At 36.3% G+C, this 18,521-nt stretch overlaps 1 protein-coding gene across 1 annotated transcript in view; it reads left to right on the top strand.

Annotated features, from left to right (window-relative positions):
* The window catches only part of CFAP54 (cilia and flagella associated protein 54), a gene marked incomplete at its 5' end in the record, with an annotated part of 297,105 nt that overhangs the window by 45,468 nt on the left and 233,116 nt on the right, over positions 1-18,521 (top strand). Inside the window, 6 exon segments of the mRNA XM_079935999.1 lie at positions 878-963; positions 3,604-3,738; positions 4,798-4,948; positions 9,037-9,113; positions 15,407-15,535; positions 15,900-16,026. Of these exon segments, the coding sequence (XP_079792125.1) occupies positions 878-963; positions 3,604-3,738; positions 4,798-4,948; positions 9,037-9,113; positions 15,407-15,535; positions 15,900-16,026 (705 nt within the window).

Raw genomic sequence — 18,521 nt, 5'->3', positions numbered from 1 at the left:
AGGTGAGAGAAAGAATGTTCAAGGCAGAGGGAGCAGGAAGTGTAAAGGCCCTGAGTGAGAGTATGCTTGATTGTTGAAAGAATGGCAAGGAGGCATGTATGGTTGGAGTGCGCTAGTGGTGGTGCTGGCATTTGAGAATGCGGTAGGAGGTGAGCTCAGGGAAATAGCTGGGTGCCTGGTCTGGCAGGTTCCTAGGCCTTGTAAAGATGCTGGATTTTATTTTGAGTCATGGTTTTGAGCAGAAGAATGAGGCTCTACTTAGCTGCTACCTTATCAGTGAGAGGCCAGCAGGGCAGCAAATCAAATCTATCAGTTCACTTTGGTAAGGGAAGGTTTGGTGGTCTCCTCTCTGTTTCCAGCATGCAGAGTTTTCCATTCTAAAACTTTTTACGTCTTAAAAGTCATTGTGTATATAATTGAAAATCTGCAGCCTCTGTTTTTTAGAGAATTATTTAATCCTATACTTTTATGTTTTGTCATATTCTTAGCATTGAATGGCTGCTAAATTGTGGTAAATAATTTGTACCAAGTAACGATGCTTTTTTTCTTTTTCTAATGGTTTCTGAATAGATACCTTTGTTATTTTTATTTCAACTACTCTATATGTTTTAATATTACAAACCTTCTCAATTCCATTATGGACATAGTTGGCATACAGATTGCAGATTAATGAAAATATTAATAGTCCATTTTAACTGAATTAGAGCCTACTTAGATTAGTTTTCATACAGAAGCATTTAAAGTGTCTTATTGATATACTATTTGCCCAGATATCATTTATGTCACTTTTGTAGAATTTCTGTGTTTCTATGCCTTTTCTATTTGAAATTTTGTGACGAAATTTTTTGTTTCATTTTCCTGTATTTTATAAATTGAGATACTTCTGTGAAGACTTGTGGATATTCAGAAGACATTTCCCATTTGGCGGCAACCTTGTATTCCTGTGTCTGTGGCTCTCCACAGGTGAAAAAGCTATTTTGGATAATTTGTAATAGTGTCAAAGGAGGCTCTTTTACTTAATTTAAAGCCAGATTTAAAAATCACAGGAATTTCACCTTGCTGAAATTCTGTATTGTTTAATCATTAGAAGAAGAGATCAATTTATACCCTGACTTGTAATTTTAAATTTGTTTTTATTATTGTCATCATTTTGGGTGTCAGTCTCTTCCTTTTTGGGAAATTCCAAGGCTAGCTATATTTCTTTTTTTTTTTTTTGCCAGATTTATTCTTAAACTTAAGACTCGTTCTAACATCTATTTTCTCTAACATATGATTTTCTTATTTTTTTCTTGTATATATGTATAGTTTTTCTTCTTTCTTGCATTTTTTTAAACATCTTTATTGGAGTATAATTGCTTTACAATGGTGTGTTAGTTTCTGCTGTATAACAAAGTGAATCAGCTATATGTATACCTACATCCCCATATCTCCTCCCTCTTGCTTCTCTCTCCCACCCTCCCTATCCCACCCCTCTAGGTGGACACAAAGCACTGAGGAGGTTAGCTATATTTCTAATGATGAAGGAAATGAGGCAGTGGTTTTAGTGAGAGTTAATATTCTTAAAACACTGCTTTCCAGTCCCTGAGTACAAAGCCTGGTTATTATTTGGAGTCACTTAGCACACAATGGCCAGTATTTAGAAATGATGATTTGTGGGTATGGATATTTAAGCAAAACTAGTATAGTACTGGTTTTAAACTGAATTCCAGGGACCGCGCCCCCCCCCCCCCCTTCCCCGAGCTTCTCTGAGGCTCCTCAGGAGCCAGCTTTAGGCCGTAACACCCTAAGCTGTTCCTATTAGTTTTTGAGATTCTGAGGGAATTTCCTTTGAAAATTTGGTTTTACTGCTATAAAAAAATGTTTGAAAACCACAATTATAGAGCACTATATTAACTATTGTTCAGGTAAGTGAAACACAGTAAGGGACTCGAGAAGTTCCACTCTTATAATATTTTCTATTCCTTCATTTATTAGTTTGTTATAACCTGTGACAGGTGTTTAATTTTTGAAAGAAAGGTATTTGATAGCAAATATACTTATTATCGTGGGCAAACCAAACCAAAAAATTCCAATCAAGGCTGAAAAGTGCATGAAATTTTCATCTTTCTGCTTTTTAAAAAACCATGTGTATCTTAGTTCAGTTCAATTCAGTAAACATTTTTTGAGCTCTGTTATGTTTCCGAGCACTGTACTATGGTCCTGCATACGTGAAATAAGTCTTAGAGCTGCCCCAAAGGAGCTCGAGGTTTGATATATTTTAATCATAAACTCATTATCTTTCTAGTTCATATACAGTGAATAACTTTATTTTCCTTTTGGAAAGAGCCAAAGTAACTGAACTGAGAGGAGATATACTTGATTTGGGTCATCTGTTGATATCCAGTGTGATGTTCAGTTTAGTTCCTTCATGTCTCTCTTTTCTTTTTGTCCATAACCTTTCCCAGCTCCCCATTCCCTTTCCCCTTATTAGTTTCTCCACCTCTCCATTCTTTATTATTATTTATTTATTTTTGGCTGCGTTGGGTCTTTGTTGCCGCACACGGGCTTTCTCTAGTTGCGGCGAGTGGGGACTACTCTTCATTGCGGTGCGCGGGCTTCTTATTGCTGTTGCTTCTCGTTGTGGAGCACAGACTCTAGGCGTGCAGGCTTCTGTAGTTGTGGCACGCGGGCTCAGTAGCTGTGGCTCATGGGCTCTAGAGCTCAGGCTCAGTAGTTGTGGTGCACGGGCTTAGTTGCGCCACGGTATGTGGGATCTTCTTGGACCAGGTATTGAATCGTGTCCCCTGCCTTGGCAGGCGGATTCTTAACCACTGCGCCACCAGGGAAGTCCCTTCTTTATTATTTTAATACCGAAATTTTAAAAAGAAAGAAGTATATACACACTTCAAATCTGGATGAAACTGGTAGGTTTACATAACTTGCCTAAAAGTATTTGGAACTGTTCTTTTTAGAGAGGTCAAGTAGCCTAGAGCAGTTAAAGAGTGAGGTCTCTAGAGCTAGACTTCTTGGGTTTGAATCCTGGCTCTGCTACTTTCTTTCATTTTATCTTATGAAAAACCACTTCATCTTGTTGTGCTTCAGTTTGCTCATCTGTAAAGTGGGGATGATAGTAATAGTACTCACTTCATAGGTTGTTATGAGGATTAAATGAGCTGGTATATGTCTTAGTCTATTTGAGCTTCTATAACAAAGATACCCTAGACTGGTTGGCTTACACAACAAACATTTATTTCTCACAGTTCTGGAGGCTGAGAAATCAAGGCGTCATCTGCCTCCTGGTTCATAGATGGCTGTCTTCTTGCTGTGTCTTCACTTGGCAGAAAGGAGTCTCTCACTGTCTTTCTGGGGTCCCTTTTATAAGGGCACTATTCTCATTCATGAGGGCCCCACCCTCATACCAGTTGCCTCCTAAAGACACCTCCTAATACCATTGCTTTGGGAGTTAGGAATTCAACATAAGAAATTTGAGTTGACACAAACATTCAGTTCACTGCAATAAGTATAAAGCTCTGAGAATGTTGCCTGGCACACATTAAATGTTGTTTACCTATATCTCTATATCTTACTGTTCTTATCAATTTACTTTACCACTTTTGTTTTCAGAATGCTCAGCCTGATAAAGAAATCGTTGTGGACATGATAATGTTCCTATGGCAGAAGTGCAAAGTAGGAATTCAGCGGGTCAATGTGTCTGGAAATGACTATGCAAAATTCACCCAGAAAATCAGTACTAATAAAGTATTCCTTTTTGTTTCTCTTCATATGCTTTTTGTTATTGCTAATTTAATTTGTGATGCACATTTCAAACCTAAATTTTCCCTATTTACCCACCCTCATAATTATCAATACTATTCTTTAAATGTAGTGGTGAGTGAGCCTTTCCTTTAAGTGTATTCCCTGCACTTCTGCCTCAGTTTAATTTTGGGAAGCAGGGAGGTGTTTCAGGTTTTTCAGGGAGGAGTAAATACAGTATGTTTAAGGTTATATGAACTTGGATATATTCATTAAGAAGGTTAATAATAGAAAATACAAGTAAGGCATTTCAGTTTTTTTGGTAATAATATCAATAGTATATTTTTGAGCTCTCTCCTTTGGAAAGGAGAAAGTAGAACAGGTGAATATTATAACCTGGAAACTTAGGAGAGAATATTTTAACAGTAACACAGTCTTCTATGATTCTGAGGCCTCCTAAGATTCGCTACATAAGGTTGCATGGGCATGATTTTATCATATAGTTTAATAAACTAATGATGTGGGTGCATAAATGTTGTTTTCTCATTTTAGCTCCCAAACTGTGATGGCTAATTTTATGTGCTAAGCTTTGGGGTTATAGACATGAAAGACAGCTTCCAAGGCACCCAGCATGGAACTTGAAACATCCGCTTCCCCCTCACTATTTTGGATGCCTTTGATAGTGATCTTAACCACTGCTTTTTGAAGGGAGAATGAGAATTTTGAAGATACAGATAATCTTCACTGATATATATATATATCTATATATCTATATATAAACCATATGATAAATTTTCCATTATGGCTATAGATATGCAGACTATAAGCTTAAGTAAATCTTCTTTGTGAATTTATATCAACAGATAGATCATTAAATATCATCTTATTAGGATTATTGATCTTTATATTACTTATAATTAAGATCAACTAATAAGGAGTACCTGTATAGTATTCCATATGATTAGAAGATGGTGATTTCAAGGAAGTACTAAGTTTTACAAAATGTGACTCTTTCTACAATGTAGTTACTTTCAATTGATTATACTGTGTATTTTCTCTTTTTAGTGGGTTTATCTTCTGTGGCAGATAAATGAAATAATTCACTGCTATAAAATGGAAGACATTGATGTGGTGGTGGTGGCAGAGGTCGCATTACGATTAAGTGAAATATTGGAGTCTTTAGGAAACCCCAGAAGAAAATTTAAAAAATTTCTAGGTAAAATATTGAATGAAAAAATATGAGGTCATTAATATATATATACATATGAACATATAAGTATAAATCGTACTACTGGTTAATATCTGTTTATGGAAACTAGGCATTTCAGTATTGTGCTTCAGTGATGATGTATAATCAAAGATAGAAATGATATAGGTTTGACCAAGTTGATGTTAAAAAAAGATCATATGCTCTGTGGTTCAGTGGCAGATGAAACTCTTTGTGTCTTGTCTTCACTCAGATGTTTCCCTTCTCCGTTCCTCATGCCCACCTACCCCTGTCTCTCTCCCTCCCCCATTCTTCCTCTTTTCTTGTCTCTCCTCCCTTTTATCCTACTCCCTCCCCTTCCATTTCCCACTAGAGTGATGCTTCATGAAGGAAGAGAGCGTGTTCAGGTCACCGTTTTATCCTTGGTACCAGCACATTGCCTGACACAGAGGAGGAGCTCAGATGAATGTTTGTTGAATGAATCCATGGCCTTCTACCTTTTGTCTCCTTTTTAAGTCTCTCTTCTGATTCCCTCCTTTGAAAATTCTCCTTCTTTCTTCATTTATTCTGTTGCCTCTCTTCTTTTCCCTTTCTTCTTATCTTCTTCCTCTGTTTGCTCCATTTCCCACTCATTCTCCTCCTCTCCCTGTCCCAACCCCTTCCTGCCATTATTCTGTTCTCCTTCCAGGAGGTGACTTCTCTCAGAGGATTGGTCTGCCCTCCTCTTTCTTTCTTCTGCCTGTGGTTGAACCCCTGAATTATCTGTTTCATTAGGTAACTCCCATATAGAAAATGAGGTGGGGGAGACATGTGGGTGTCTACTTTCCTATTTCACCCCATTTACAGAGTGTGTATGACGTGTGAGGGATTTGGTAATAATTACTGTAATAATTGTTTTCTCAGAGATTTGCTAATCTGGCTCTGCCTATTCTCGGTTGTTGAGTGCAGCTTTGCAGATGGAATTTGACAGCCATAGTTCTCAAACTTTGATCGGTATCAGTATCACTTGGGAACTTCTTAAAAATTCTTATCATACTTCGACTAGCCTGGACCTTCCTGGTCTTCATTAGCTTACCAGGAGATTTTGATACACGTCAAAACTTGAGGACCACTGGTTAGAGGTCTCTGGCTATCTAACACTTTCAGTGGCTTGAAGTCATGTTTTTGACACATCCTGTCTTAAAATGCTTTTCCCTTTTTAAAATCTTTTATTATGTAGAATTTCAAATATAGAGAGGTGAAATAAGTCACTGAGTATGCATCATCCAGTACCAATAATTATGAATATTTTGTTAATCTTATTTCATCTCTCCTGACAACACTTTCTTTTTTCCCGGAGTGTTTTAAAGCAGACATTATGTCATTTCACCAGCAAATACCTCAGCATATACACGTGTATGTGTTGTGTGTGTATGTGTTGTGTGTTGGTCTATCTATCTAACAGATAAGGTTTTGTTTTCTTTTTATAAAACCACCATGTTACTGTTATTACACCTTACAAAATAAGTAAAAAATTCCTGTGTCCCTGATTGTATTAAAAATGTCTTAAGTTGGTTTGTTCCAATCAGGATCCAAACGTTCCCACACATTTTATTTTCTTATGTGTCTCTTAAGTCTCTCTCTGTAACCTGTAGCAGTTCCCCCTCTCCTTACTCCCGAAGAAATTGAATTATCCCCCTGTAGGATTTCCCACATACTGGATTTGGCTGTTTCTATTCTTGTGGTGTTGATTAACTTGTTTCTCTACCTGGTAATTAGATCTACCAGGTTGCTTGTATTCAGGTGATACATTTTCAAAAAGTATTCTTGCCAGCATCTTATATTTTTTGGGCGAGCATACTTCATGCATACTCCCTATTGCATTGCATCAGGAGCCATGCAATGCCTGGTTGTCCCACTTGTTATGATGTAAAGATTTACCGGTGAGTTCAGGTGTTGTCAGCTTGACTCTTTTCCCAGGTTGGTTTCCCCAGAAGCAGATTCTGAGACAAGGAGTTGAGTGTAGTAGTTATTTGGAATGTGATCCAGGGAAGCAGAGTGGTGGGGTGAAATGAGACAGAGAAGGAAAGGAAGCGAATACAAGGTACAGGAAGTTCATGAGAAGGCTGCTGTTGTGGGTACAGGGCTTATTCCCACGAGGGACCTCTAGGAGACTGTATAGAACATGCCTCAGAGAACTGGGAGGTTGTGGTATTTGTACCTTTATCTGTCATTGGTTGAAGCCTACTGGAGGAGGGGTAAGTAAGCCATGAGGGGCTTCTAACTTCTGTCATTCCATCTGCATTTATTCTATTGATACCTTAAATGAAGAACTTACTTCATCGACTGTTTGGTTACTCTGGTTATTTTTGATTATGTGGTAGATTCTATATTTGCTAAATATTTTGTAAAAGTAATTTAAAGCCTTAGATGATCTGTTCTTCCGGGGAAGATTTATGCTTGCTTTTACCAGATGCATGAAGGCACTACTACTCCAGGGTCCCATTATTCCAATTTGAGAGATTAAGATAATTTAAAGCTGAGATGCTCTTTCTTCGACCTATTTTCAGTTACTCTGACTCCTAGGATGTGGCCCCTTTTGGCTTTTCACCCTTGGTGGACCCTGGATACCAGTCTCTGTTGCTGTGTTCTCCTGGACTCTCTTCCCAAGATCCGGAGGTTACTTCCTTCCCAAGATCCTGACTCTGTATTGAAATTAGCATCTTAGCTTGCAGATGAAAAAAAAAAGTGTATTTTTCCAGTTTCCTAGCCAGCAGAATGTTTCCAGATTATCTGTTACTGGAAGCAAAAGGTCCAATGATTACTTTTTTAAAAAAAGTCTATTTCTTATTCAATTTTATTATTTTGTTTACTAGTTACTTCTGGGAGACTATTGTTTTATATTCTTCAATTATAAATGGGCTAAATACAATTCATTATACTGATCCTTTGTTAAAATGTTTTATTTCTAAAGAACTAATCAATATTAGAGCACAGTCCATTTGTAAATTTGAAAACATCTACATTTATGTCATGAGCAGTTGTCCCCATTTAGACATATAAATTTTTATAACTTTTACAACAATGTTATTCTCATTATCATATTGGCCCATAAAACACAAAATTCAAGTCATTTTTTGTATGTTAATTATGATAATCTGCTTCAAGATGTTTATTTATTCATCTGTTTATTAAATAATTCATTGTCTAATTGGAATTACTGAATAATTTTTAGACTAGGAAACTAGCATTGCCATATACATTTTTATTATTTATATTCTAATTCAAGCCAGACTTCTCTGACATTTGTCTAAATTTACTGTTATTTGCTGAGTGCTTTTCAATGGACTTTCTATAGAATATATAGAAAGACCGATCTCTTTACCATAATATAACCTTGCTGATAATCAAGCTTTTTGAGTTGGTTTGTTGTATTCCAAGCTGCTTTTATTTGTTTATTTATTTATTTATTTTTAGGAGTGATGGATAGGTTTATTATCTTGATTGTATTTCAAACTCAAGTGTACAGTTGAATATAGTGTTCAGTTTATTTAATGTATTTATTTAAATAGATCTTTACTGGAGTATAATTGCTTCATAATACTGTGTTAAAAATGTGGAACGCTTCACGAATTTGCATGTCATCCTTGCACAGGGGCCATGCTAATCTTCTCTGTATCATTCCAATTTTAGTATATGTGCTGCTAAAGCGAGCACTACAAGATGCTTTTAAATTGACTTATATAAAGACAAAATGTAATTATGTGGAAGAAATAATTTGTTGTTCAACTTCTAAGTGTTGAATCATTTCTAAAATCATGGGTGAAAAGATAACTAGCGTAATGTTCTTTATGATTATGATTCACTGTTATATTTCCATTTTTCTCTTTCATCCTTTTATTTTCTCTGGTCCTTCCTTCTCTTTGTTCCTCTCTCTCTCCTACTCTCTCCTCCTCCTCTTCCTATTTTTCCTCTTTTTATTCTCCTCCTTTTCCTTTTTCTCTTCCCTCCCTTCCTCTCTCCCTCCCTCCCTTCCTCCCTCTCACCCTCCCTCCCTCCTCCCCTTCCTTCCTTCCTTCCTTCTTTCCTCTCTTTCTTTCTTTCTCTCTATTTTTCAGATACACCTTTAAGGAAAGGGACTAGTGAATCCCTTGGGGCTCCAAAAGGGAGTGTGGAAACTCTTCCAATATTAAAGGTATTGCAAAATATTTTAGAAAATATAGTTAAAAACATGAATTTTAATTTTCAAATAATATTAAATTTGTAAATGTATAATGGTTAATTATAGAAGTAATTTTGAATATTTAATATCTGAGAAATTATGGTTTCTGTATACATTGAGAACTATATGGACATTTTTCTACGTTTTGTTTTTACTTTAGAAAAAAATCTAATCAGCTCCAAAAATAAGCTAGATAAAGCATCTTAGGAGGATTTATAGTTACATTACTATTGATATTTTGAATGTGTTGTGATTCATAGACTTACAGAGCAGAGATGTCCTACTTAGCATTTACCTCTGACAGATCAAATTAGTTACTACCTGCTAAAAATGCACCTAGAACAGTCCCTGGCATGTGGCAAGTTCTCACTGAATGTTAGCTTAAGAGAAGATAGAAGATGAGGGAGACAAATGGCCATTCTTCTTTTTGATGATAGTTTTCTTACTATATTTGAATTCTTTTTGTACATCATGGATTGTGTTGACCTGTATAGCTGAATGGGAGCCTCGGGAATTGTCTCATATATGTAATAAACATTTATTTACAGGCAAGAACTAGAATAGCATTTTGCAAACTCTGTCCTATGTGATGCTAGTACTACCCTTCAGAAAAGGATGCCAGGGTCAAGTAACCCTGGCTGACTTGAATTAAACACAATAGTTTCCTTACTGTATGACTTCTCAGGGGCATTAATTTACTCATGAGTACTGTGGTTTTCCAAGAAGGAGATATAGAATACCATGTGTTCCATTATTGAAAATAAAACTCATTTTACCTACTTAGGATGCTAATGTTCATGGACTACAGTTGAAAAATACTTTTCTAGAGAGGAAGCCAGTGATCTATATTTTGGTTTACCTGATTAATTAAAAAACTATAATTTTAACTTACAAAAGTTGTGTTAACATTTGAGGGCATTTCAAGGTACTAAAACATGAAGAAAAAATTCTGTAATTTCACTATATGGACCTAAACATTATCATTTTCTATATTTTCTACTAGTCTTTTTCACAATTAAAAAAAATATTTATTTATTTATTTTATTTTTGGCTGCGTTGGGTCTTTTGTTGCTGCATGTGGGCTTTTATGTAGCTGCGGCGAGCGGGGGCTACTCGCTTTGTTGCAGTGCGCGGGCTTCTCATCACGGTGGCTTCTCTTGTTGCAGAGCACGGGCTCTGTGCCTGCAGGCTTCAGTAGTTGCAGCACATGTGCTCAGTAGTTGTGGTTCACGGGCTCTAGAGCACAGGCTCAGTAGTTGTGGTGCATGGGCTTTGTTGCTCTGCGGCATGTGGGATCTTCCCGGGCCAGGGCTCGAACCTGTGTCCCCTGAACTGACAGGCAGATTCTTAACTACAGAGCCACCAGGGAAGCCCTCTTTTTCACAATTTTTTTTATTACTGCTGTTTTATTAAGTTTGTATGTAAAGTTTAGTCTAATACAAAACACAATAATCTGTTTTCTTTCATTAATTCAACAAATCTCTATCGAGAGCCTGCTCTATGGCATGCATTGATTTAGGCTCTGAGAAGACACATTTTTAACATAGTAACATTCTAATGTTTTTTCTTAACATGAATCCACCAGCACTTTTTCCTGTTGCTAAATGTTAATCCTCATGATTACTATGTTTTCTCTGAAAAATTGATTTGAAACATATGACATACAATTATAAAGAATATTATAATGAAGAGTCATTCCCCCATCACTCTTTTAAGAAATGAAACATAGCTAGTACAGTTGAAACTCAACTCCTCCACTAACTGTTCCTGCTCACATTGTCTTTCCCCCTACCTAGGAGTAACTGCTCTTCTAAAGAGTGATGATAAATTTCAGGCATTTTAGTATTTTTATTACATATGTTTGTATCCTTAAGCAGTAGAGTACTGTTTTTAAATTTATGTAAATGGTGTCATACACTGTGTATTCTTCTGCAGCTCATTTTTTAATCTCAGTACTGTGTTTGTGAGATTGACTCAAGTTGATTTGTGTAGTCATAGTGATCATTTTCACTACTACATTCTACTTGATCAGGGTTGCACAGTAAATGGATTTGAACTTAGGTGTGTTTCCTTCAAAGTTCAGGCATTTAGCCACTATGCTATGCTGCCTCTTGATTAAAAAAAAAAAGTGTCTTCAGGATATTTGTATAAAGTATTTTCTTCTAATACATAAAAAATGCAAGTCCTAAGAAATTGGGGACAAATAAAATATCCTGAATGTACCAGAGGACTGGGGGAGCATTCTGAATTTACTTTCTTGAATGTAATGTTCATCTTCTAATAATAGGTTTCAGAGAATGCAGTTTTGAGTTCTTTATGCTGTATTGTGTCTTCTAAAGAGAGAGAGCTGAGAAGTCTTAAATTGGGAACAGAGAATGTTTGAACTGCATAAGAGATTGAGGGGGCATAAAAGCTGTCTGCCAATGGTTTTTCCAGGGATCATTTACAGTGCTTGCTAAATATGTAGCTTCCTATTTCCCATTCTAGACGTATTGAATCATAATTTCAAGTGTGAGGTTCTTAAAAGTTTATAATTCAGGTGTGAGGTTCTTAACCGTTTGCCAGGTAGATTCTTAGGGAAACAAGAATGTAAGAATTACTGGCTTAGCGGACTAGCACTTATTCTTTGAAGCTTCATAGGGCAGGAATAGGAATACTAGTAGGTGTTACAAAGTGCTAGGTTTTGGCTTGGATGGAAACATTCTGGCAATCAAAGGCACTAAATGAAATGGATTTCTTAGAAGATGACCATGAAGAAACTGAAAACCATTTATGAACTATTGCTACTGTGTTTAAATTAGAAAAATGCACCCTTTCCTTGATATGATTTATTGCCCTCTGCTGGGAAATTATCAACATAAATATAGAAGTCTATGATGACTCCTGTGCCATACACTACCTGCTCAGCTGTACTGGGGCATGTGGTAGGTGGAATAAGGGTGATTCATTGGTGTGGTCTAAGGGCATAGCAGTTGGTATTGGGAGACTTGGAGTTGAATCCTGACTTTAATGTTGACTGTGTGATCTTGAATAAACTATTTAATCTGTTTGAATATAAGTGTCCTCATCTGTCAAATTATAACAATAGTATCTATTCTACTGGTAGTATTTAAGTGATACAGTTCAAATGAGCTGTTGGTAACATTGTGGAAACCAGTAACCGGCACATGGTGGCAACTCAGTTTTTCCCTTATGTTTCGCAAAGGGCACTAAATCTCAACCTAGAGTCTCAGACCTATTTGGAAGGGAGTGAAGTGGGGAAGAGTGAGAATTTATTGTAAGGAGAGTCCAAAATCCATATGCTCACCTAGCAGAGTCTGCAGGTGGGATAAATTTTATATCTTGCATGTATACGTGCAACTATTTAAAACATATATAAGGTGCTATTGTGATTATATTTTTAAAAAACTTACTTTAAAGTTTTACTGAATACATAGCTATTTTTGACAAATGGGTTATAAAGTTTTAATAATTAATAAGTACCTCATAGGATTATGGTAATTTAAAAATTAGTCCATATAAAGCATTTAGCCCAATACTTGGAACGTGTTTTAATTCAGTATTAGCTGTGATGATGACAAAGATGATGGTGGTGATGATGATGACAGTGTTAGAATGTGGGTATGTGTGTGGGGTCTTTGAAGCTCCTTGGTGTTAAGAGGTATCCTTAGAGGCTTCTGTTTGTGGCAAAATGGAAAACTAGATGACCTGAAAACCCTCTTCCTACAAAACACCTAGAAATTTTGGACAGAATTGAGCAAATATCCTTAAGTACACCACAGAGCTCACAAGAAAGTAAGGTAAATTCCAGGGGCCAAAATAGAAAGGGGAACTGAAAACCAAAATGGTAAGTTTATGAATAGATGCTGCAGTAGGTTGATGGGCTCAGTTACAAAGAAACTTAGATTAACAACCATTTAGGGACAAGAGATGAGCCTTGGGCACATGAAGGATGGGGCTTGGAACTCAGACTCACACATTTAGTCAGAGCCTACAAGACTCATCTTAGTAAACCGTCGACCAGAAAAATATCTGCCTATTTGGTAGGGAGGTTTCTCAGTTTGAGGTTTCTCAGTTTGGGTACTGAAAGTGGAGTAAACGGGAGAAAGTCTCTCTTCCTAATAATTTGGACCTGCCCTCATGTAGGTCCGTTTTTCAAATTTACACTATTTGGGTTGTGATTCTCCCTGAGCCTGTGATTCTTTTTTTTTTTTTTTAATTAAAAAAATTTTATTGAAGTATAGTTGATTTACAATGTTGTGTTAATTTATGCTGTATTGCAAAGTGATTCATTATGCATATACATATTCTTTTTCATATTTTTTTCCATTATGGTTTATCACAGGACATTGAATATAGTTCCCTGTGCTATACGGTAGGAGCTTGTTGTTTATGAGCCAGTGATTCTTGAATGGAGATTCATGTCTATATATATATATTTAATGTGTGTAATCAAGTTATGTATATTCCCGAATGCAAGTATGAGTTGACATTAGAAAATCTGTAATGCAGTACACCACATTAGCAGATGAAAAGGAGAAAATAACAACCACCTCACTAGATAAAGAGCTGCAACAAAAGCATTTGACGAAATTCAACAACCACCTTTTAAAAAATAACTCTTAACAAGTTAGGAATAGAAGAGAACTTCTGTATCCCAGGAAGGGTATCATTCAAGACCTTTAATGACTGTTACACTTATGGTAAAAGATGAAAAGCAGTCCCTTTATATCGATGTAACAACTTAAAGATATCTGTCATTCTTCTGATCAAAATGTCCTAGGGGCCTTAGACAGCTGTGTGAAAAAAGAAGAGCAGAAGGAAAGGTATAAGGACTGTAAAGGAAGTATCAGACTAGTATAATACGTTGCACACTTTTAGTAATAGCAATCTAAATGTCCATCAGCAGAAGAGTGGATAAGTGAATTGTGATGTAGTCCTCAGCACAACACCATTTCATCGTAGCAGTGAAGGTGAGTGAGCTAAAGTGGGCTTGAACTAGAATCAGCCTGGCATCATTGCCATCCACGTCTAGAGTCACCTTCACACTACAGGGGGAAAACCTGGAACTACATTTCCCACCATCTCATTTCCATACGGTTCTAGGTTAGTCTTCCAGTGAGGGGCATTTGCATGAATTTGTAATACACAAGGGAAGAGAGAGTTCTTATTCTGCAGTGGCGGATGGAAGAAGTTGATTGACCAGCCTCGCTGAGCAGGCCCTTGCAATTCACTTGCTTCAGCGTGGTAGACACTTGAGGTTGTCACCTGCCTCCTGTATTCTTAGATTCCTGTAAATTCATCACTGGCAGCTTTCTTGATCTTTGCTCTCCCAGGCCTTCCAGCAGTGATGGACACTTCTAGTTCTGTGCATTAAATCCCTTTCTGCTTGCAATACCTCGAGTTGCTCTGTGTTCCTAACTAAACCCTGACTGACACACTGAGTTGCAGGAGAAGATTTCAGTGACATATGGTTGAGTGAAAAAAGCGAACTGCAGAATTTTACAAGAGAATTAAAAATATGCAAAGTGATATTGTATATTGTTAATGGACACATACACATGTAGTAAAAGTTTAAAAACATGCAAAAGAATGGTTAAAAACCAAATTCAAGGACAGTGACTACCTCTAGGGGCAGAGAAGAGGAGAGTCACTATAAACAGTTACACAGGGGATTTCAGTGATCTGCATGTATGTGTTTGCTTTATTTCCTAAACATTTTCTGAAGAAAAAATGCAAAATTAGAAAGTTTGAACAAAGCTGGTTGCTCTTTATGTTATTCTCTGTATTTGTCTCTCTGTGAGGATAATTATAATAGAAGTTATTTAGTTTTTGAAAATCACAACGTAGACCATTGGATTTGATGGCCTCCAAGTCTAGATTTCCAGCTCAGAGATTCCAAAAAAATTAACTTTCAAAATAAAGTATGTGAAAATGACAAATTATGAGTTAGATTTTTAAGATTTACCTGTACATTTGGTACCATCAGGATTTTGAAAACCATAAAAGGAAGTTATATACATGTTTTTGAAAAGTTTAATTAATATTTGGAAAAATGATGAACTGTATTTATTATTTTACCTTTATTAATAGTATTGCACGTTTAATCAAAAGCAAATATACTTAGTAAGAAATATGTCATTGATCTTGGATAGGCTATTTAAATTTGTTATTTGGTTTTGAATTATTGTTAAAAAGTTGGGAAGTGTTGTATATGATTTTCCCTTAAATTTAATTTTTCTGTTTTGTTTATAAAATTCCTTTAGAAAAAACCTGAGGAACAGTTATTTTTGGCCTATGAACTTCTTGAAAAAGCCATTGGTGGGATAAATTTGAATTGCATGTTAACTGCTTTGCCAAATGGATCATCAGTGGTTGACCATTGCTATGCCACGGTGAGAATGAGAAACTCTTACATTAGGTTTATTTTACTTAACTAGGAAGAGGGCTGGCGTTGCAAATAGGTAAGTAAAGCACGGTTTGTGGTGGCTTCCCTCTCATAGGCCAGAAATATATTCCCTTTTTCCCAGAAGAAGTCAAGGAGTGTGAGGAGTCTTTGAATCTGTCACTGAAGAGGCTGCTGGTGAACTTGAAAAGCAGATTTCTTAGTGTGTAAGCCAGATTGCAAAGAGTTGAGAAGTGAGCAGACTTTAATGGCTAAGAGTAAAGTGATAACCTGAATGATAATAAGACAGAGCTGGTTTTAGTATGTTTTGATAACCATATGCCTTTTTAATTTTTACTTCAATTCTGCCGAAGCACACCCACGGTATAGATGCAGACATGTGCAAACCAGTCACACCGAATAGTTTCATAATGGATTTGCATCTTGAACTAATTCAAGCCCAGCACCGAATGGCCGTTGTGCTTCTTGACCAATTGCAAGGTAGTAGCCATCAAAGCAAATAACTTGTTCTGAATCAGTTTTAAGACAAGTTCAAGTACAGAATCAATTTAATTTGTAAACAGTGTTGTTGTTGACTAGGTGTTTTCCAGATAAATGTCATTATTTTATTTTTTCTTACTTCTCTGATAAATATCAATAGCTATGTTTCATTATTTCTTTACACCTTGCATAGCAAATCAGTAAACTTCTAAAAAATTAAATTGCTTGAGTTATAGTAAATTATTGATATTTTATTAATTTAATGAAGCAAACATTTATTGAGTCTCTATCAAATCTAGGAACTATATTAAGCTTGGTCCAAATAAGACACAGCCTTTAATTTTGAGCTTCTAGATAAGTAAGCCAACTATAATAGTCAAGGTTAATTAATGCAATAGAAGTGGGCTCAGAGTGTTTGATATGGGCACACAGAAGAGTATAACAGTCAAGAAAGTCAGGGATGGCTTCTTGGAAGAAGTGATAGTTGACCAGAAGGCTATCTTTATCTTCATAAATATCTTTATGAAGAAAATTGAGAAGGAGGCAGTCATTTTGAATGGAGAAAGCAACTTTTAGTAAGGTGGAAGCAAACAATTATATGGTGAAGTCTAGAAACTGCTGGAATTTTCTTATGGCTGCAGTAAAGAGCACACATGGGAGATTGACACAGATAAGCCTAGAGAGGTAGATCACGGATCTTGAAGGGTTAAATCGTTTATATTTTCTCTTGGAAGCTATTGAAAAATTTAGAAAGACATCTCTGACAGCAGTGTGAGAGGACAGATGAGTTGGATCTAAGTTGTTTTTGCCTCATTATTTAGGTAAAGAGGTCAAAACATTAAAAAAAAATGCCGATAGTAATTCTAGTGTGCATATAGAAACACAACTACTCAAGTTTCAGGATAAGATTTAAAATATTAGGTCTAAAAATCTCTTCTGTTTGAGGCTAAATTTTGATAAAGCCAAGTTACTCCTGGCATGATTATATAGTCAATATTCATTTAACTGCCACTTCCTCATTTTAAATTACTGAGTAATTATAGAATAGAACTGAGTGTTCCAGCCTAACATGACTTCTGATCTCTGTCGAATACATTCAGATGTCCCATCATATATACAGCTAAACAAATTTAATCAAATGCTGGTTAATTAAATAATTTTTGAGTGCAGACTTTTTCTCCTCAGCTTTATTAAGATATAATTGACATACCACATTATGTAAGTTCAAGGTGTACAACGTGTAGATTTGATACACTAACATATTGCAAAATGATTACTGTCATAGTGTTAGCTAACAGCTCAAGCATGTCACATAATTCCCGTTTCTTTTTCTGTGGTGAGAACATTCAAGATTTACTCACTTTGCAACTTACAAGTGTCTACTACAGTATTATTAACTATGATCCATGCTGTACATTAGGTCCCCAGAACTTATTCATCTTATGTACCCTTTGACCAATATCTCTCCATTTTCCCACTTCCTCAGCCCCTGGTAACCACCATTCTACTCTCTGTTTCTATGAGTTTGGGTTTTTTAGATTCCACATATAAGTGATGCCATACAGTATTTGTCTTTCTCTGTGTAACTTATTTCACCTGGCATAATGCCCTCAAAGTCCATGCATATTAGTGCAAATGTCTTTCTCCTGACTGAATAATATTCCACTGTGTGTGTGTGTGTGTGTGTGTGTGTGTGTGTGTGTGTGTGTCACATCTTCTTTATACGTTCACCCACTGATGGATATTTAGGTTGTTGCCATATCTTAGCTATTGTGAATAATGCTGCAATGAACATGGGACTGTAGATATCGCTAAGATCTTGTTTTTATTTCCTTTGGAGATATACCCAGAAGTAGATTTCTGGATCATATAGTAGTTCTATTTTTAATTTTTTGAGAAACCTCCATAGTGTTTTCCATAGTGGCTTAGCCAATTTACATTCCTACAAATAGTGTATAAGGGTATCCTTTAATCCACAGCCTCGCCAATGTTTATTATCTTTTGTCTTTTTTGATGATAGCCATTTTAATAGGCATGAGGTAATATCTTATTGTGGTTTTGATTTGCATTTCCCTGATGATTAGTGATGTTAAGCATCTTTTCATGTACTAGTAGGCCATTTGTATATTTTCTTTGGAAAAATGTCTATTTAGTTCCTCTGTCCACTTTTTTTTTTTTTTGCGGTACGCTGGCCTCTCACTGTTGTGGCCTCTCCCGTTGTGGAGCACAGGCTCCGGATGCGCAGGCTCAGCTGCCATGGCTCATGGGCCCAGCCGCTCTGCGGCATGTGGGATCTTTCCGGACTGGAGCACAAACCCGTGTCCCCTGCATTGCCAGGAGGACTCTCAACCACTGTGCCACCAGGGAAGCCCTCTTCTGCCCATTTTAAAATCAGATTTTTTTATTATTAAATGGCTTGAGTTTTTTTATATATTTTGGATATATCTATAGATACCTATATATCTATATATAGATAACCGACTTTAAAAAAATGC

The sequence above is a fragment of the Stenella coeruleoalba genome (assembly GCF_951394435.1).
Source record: "Stenella coeruleoalba genome assembly, chromosome: 11".
NCBI lineage: Eukaryota > Metazoa > Chordata > Mammalia > Artiodactyla > Delphinidae > Stenella > Stenella coeruleoalba.
This window is presented reverse-complemented; position numbering and strand designations above follow the sequence as displayed.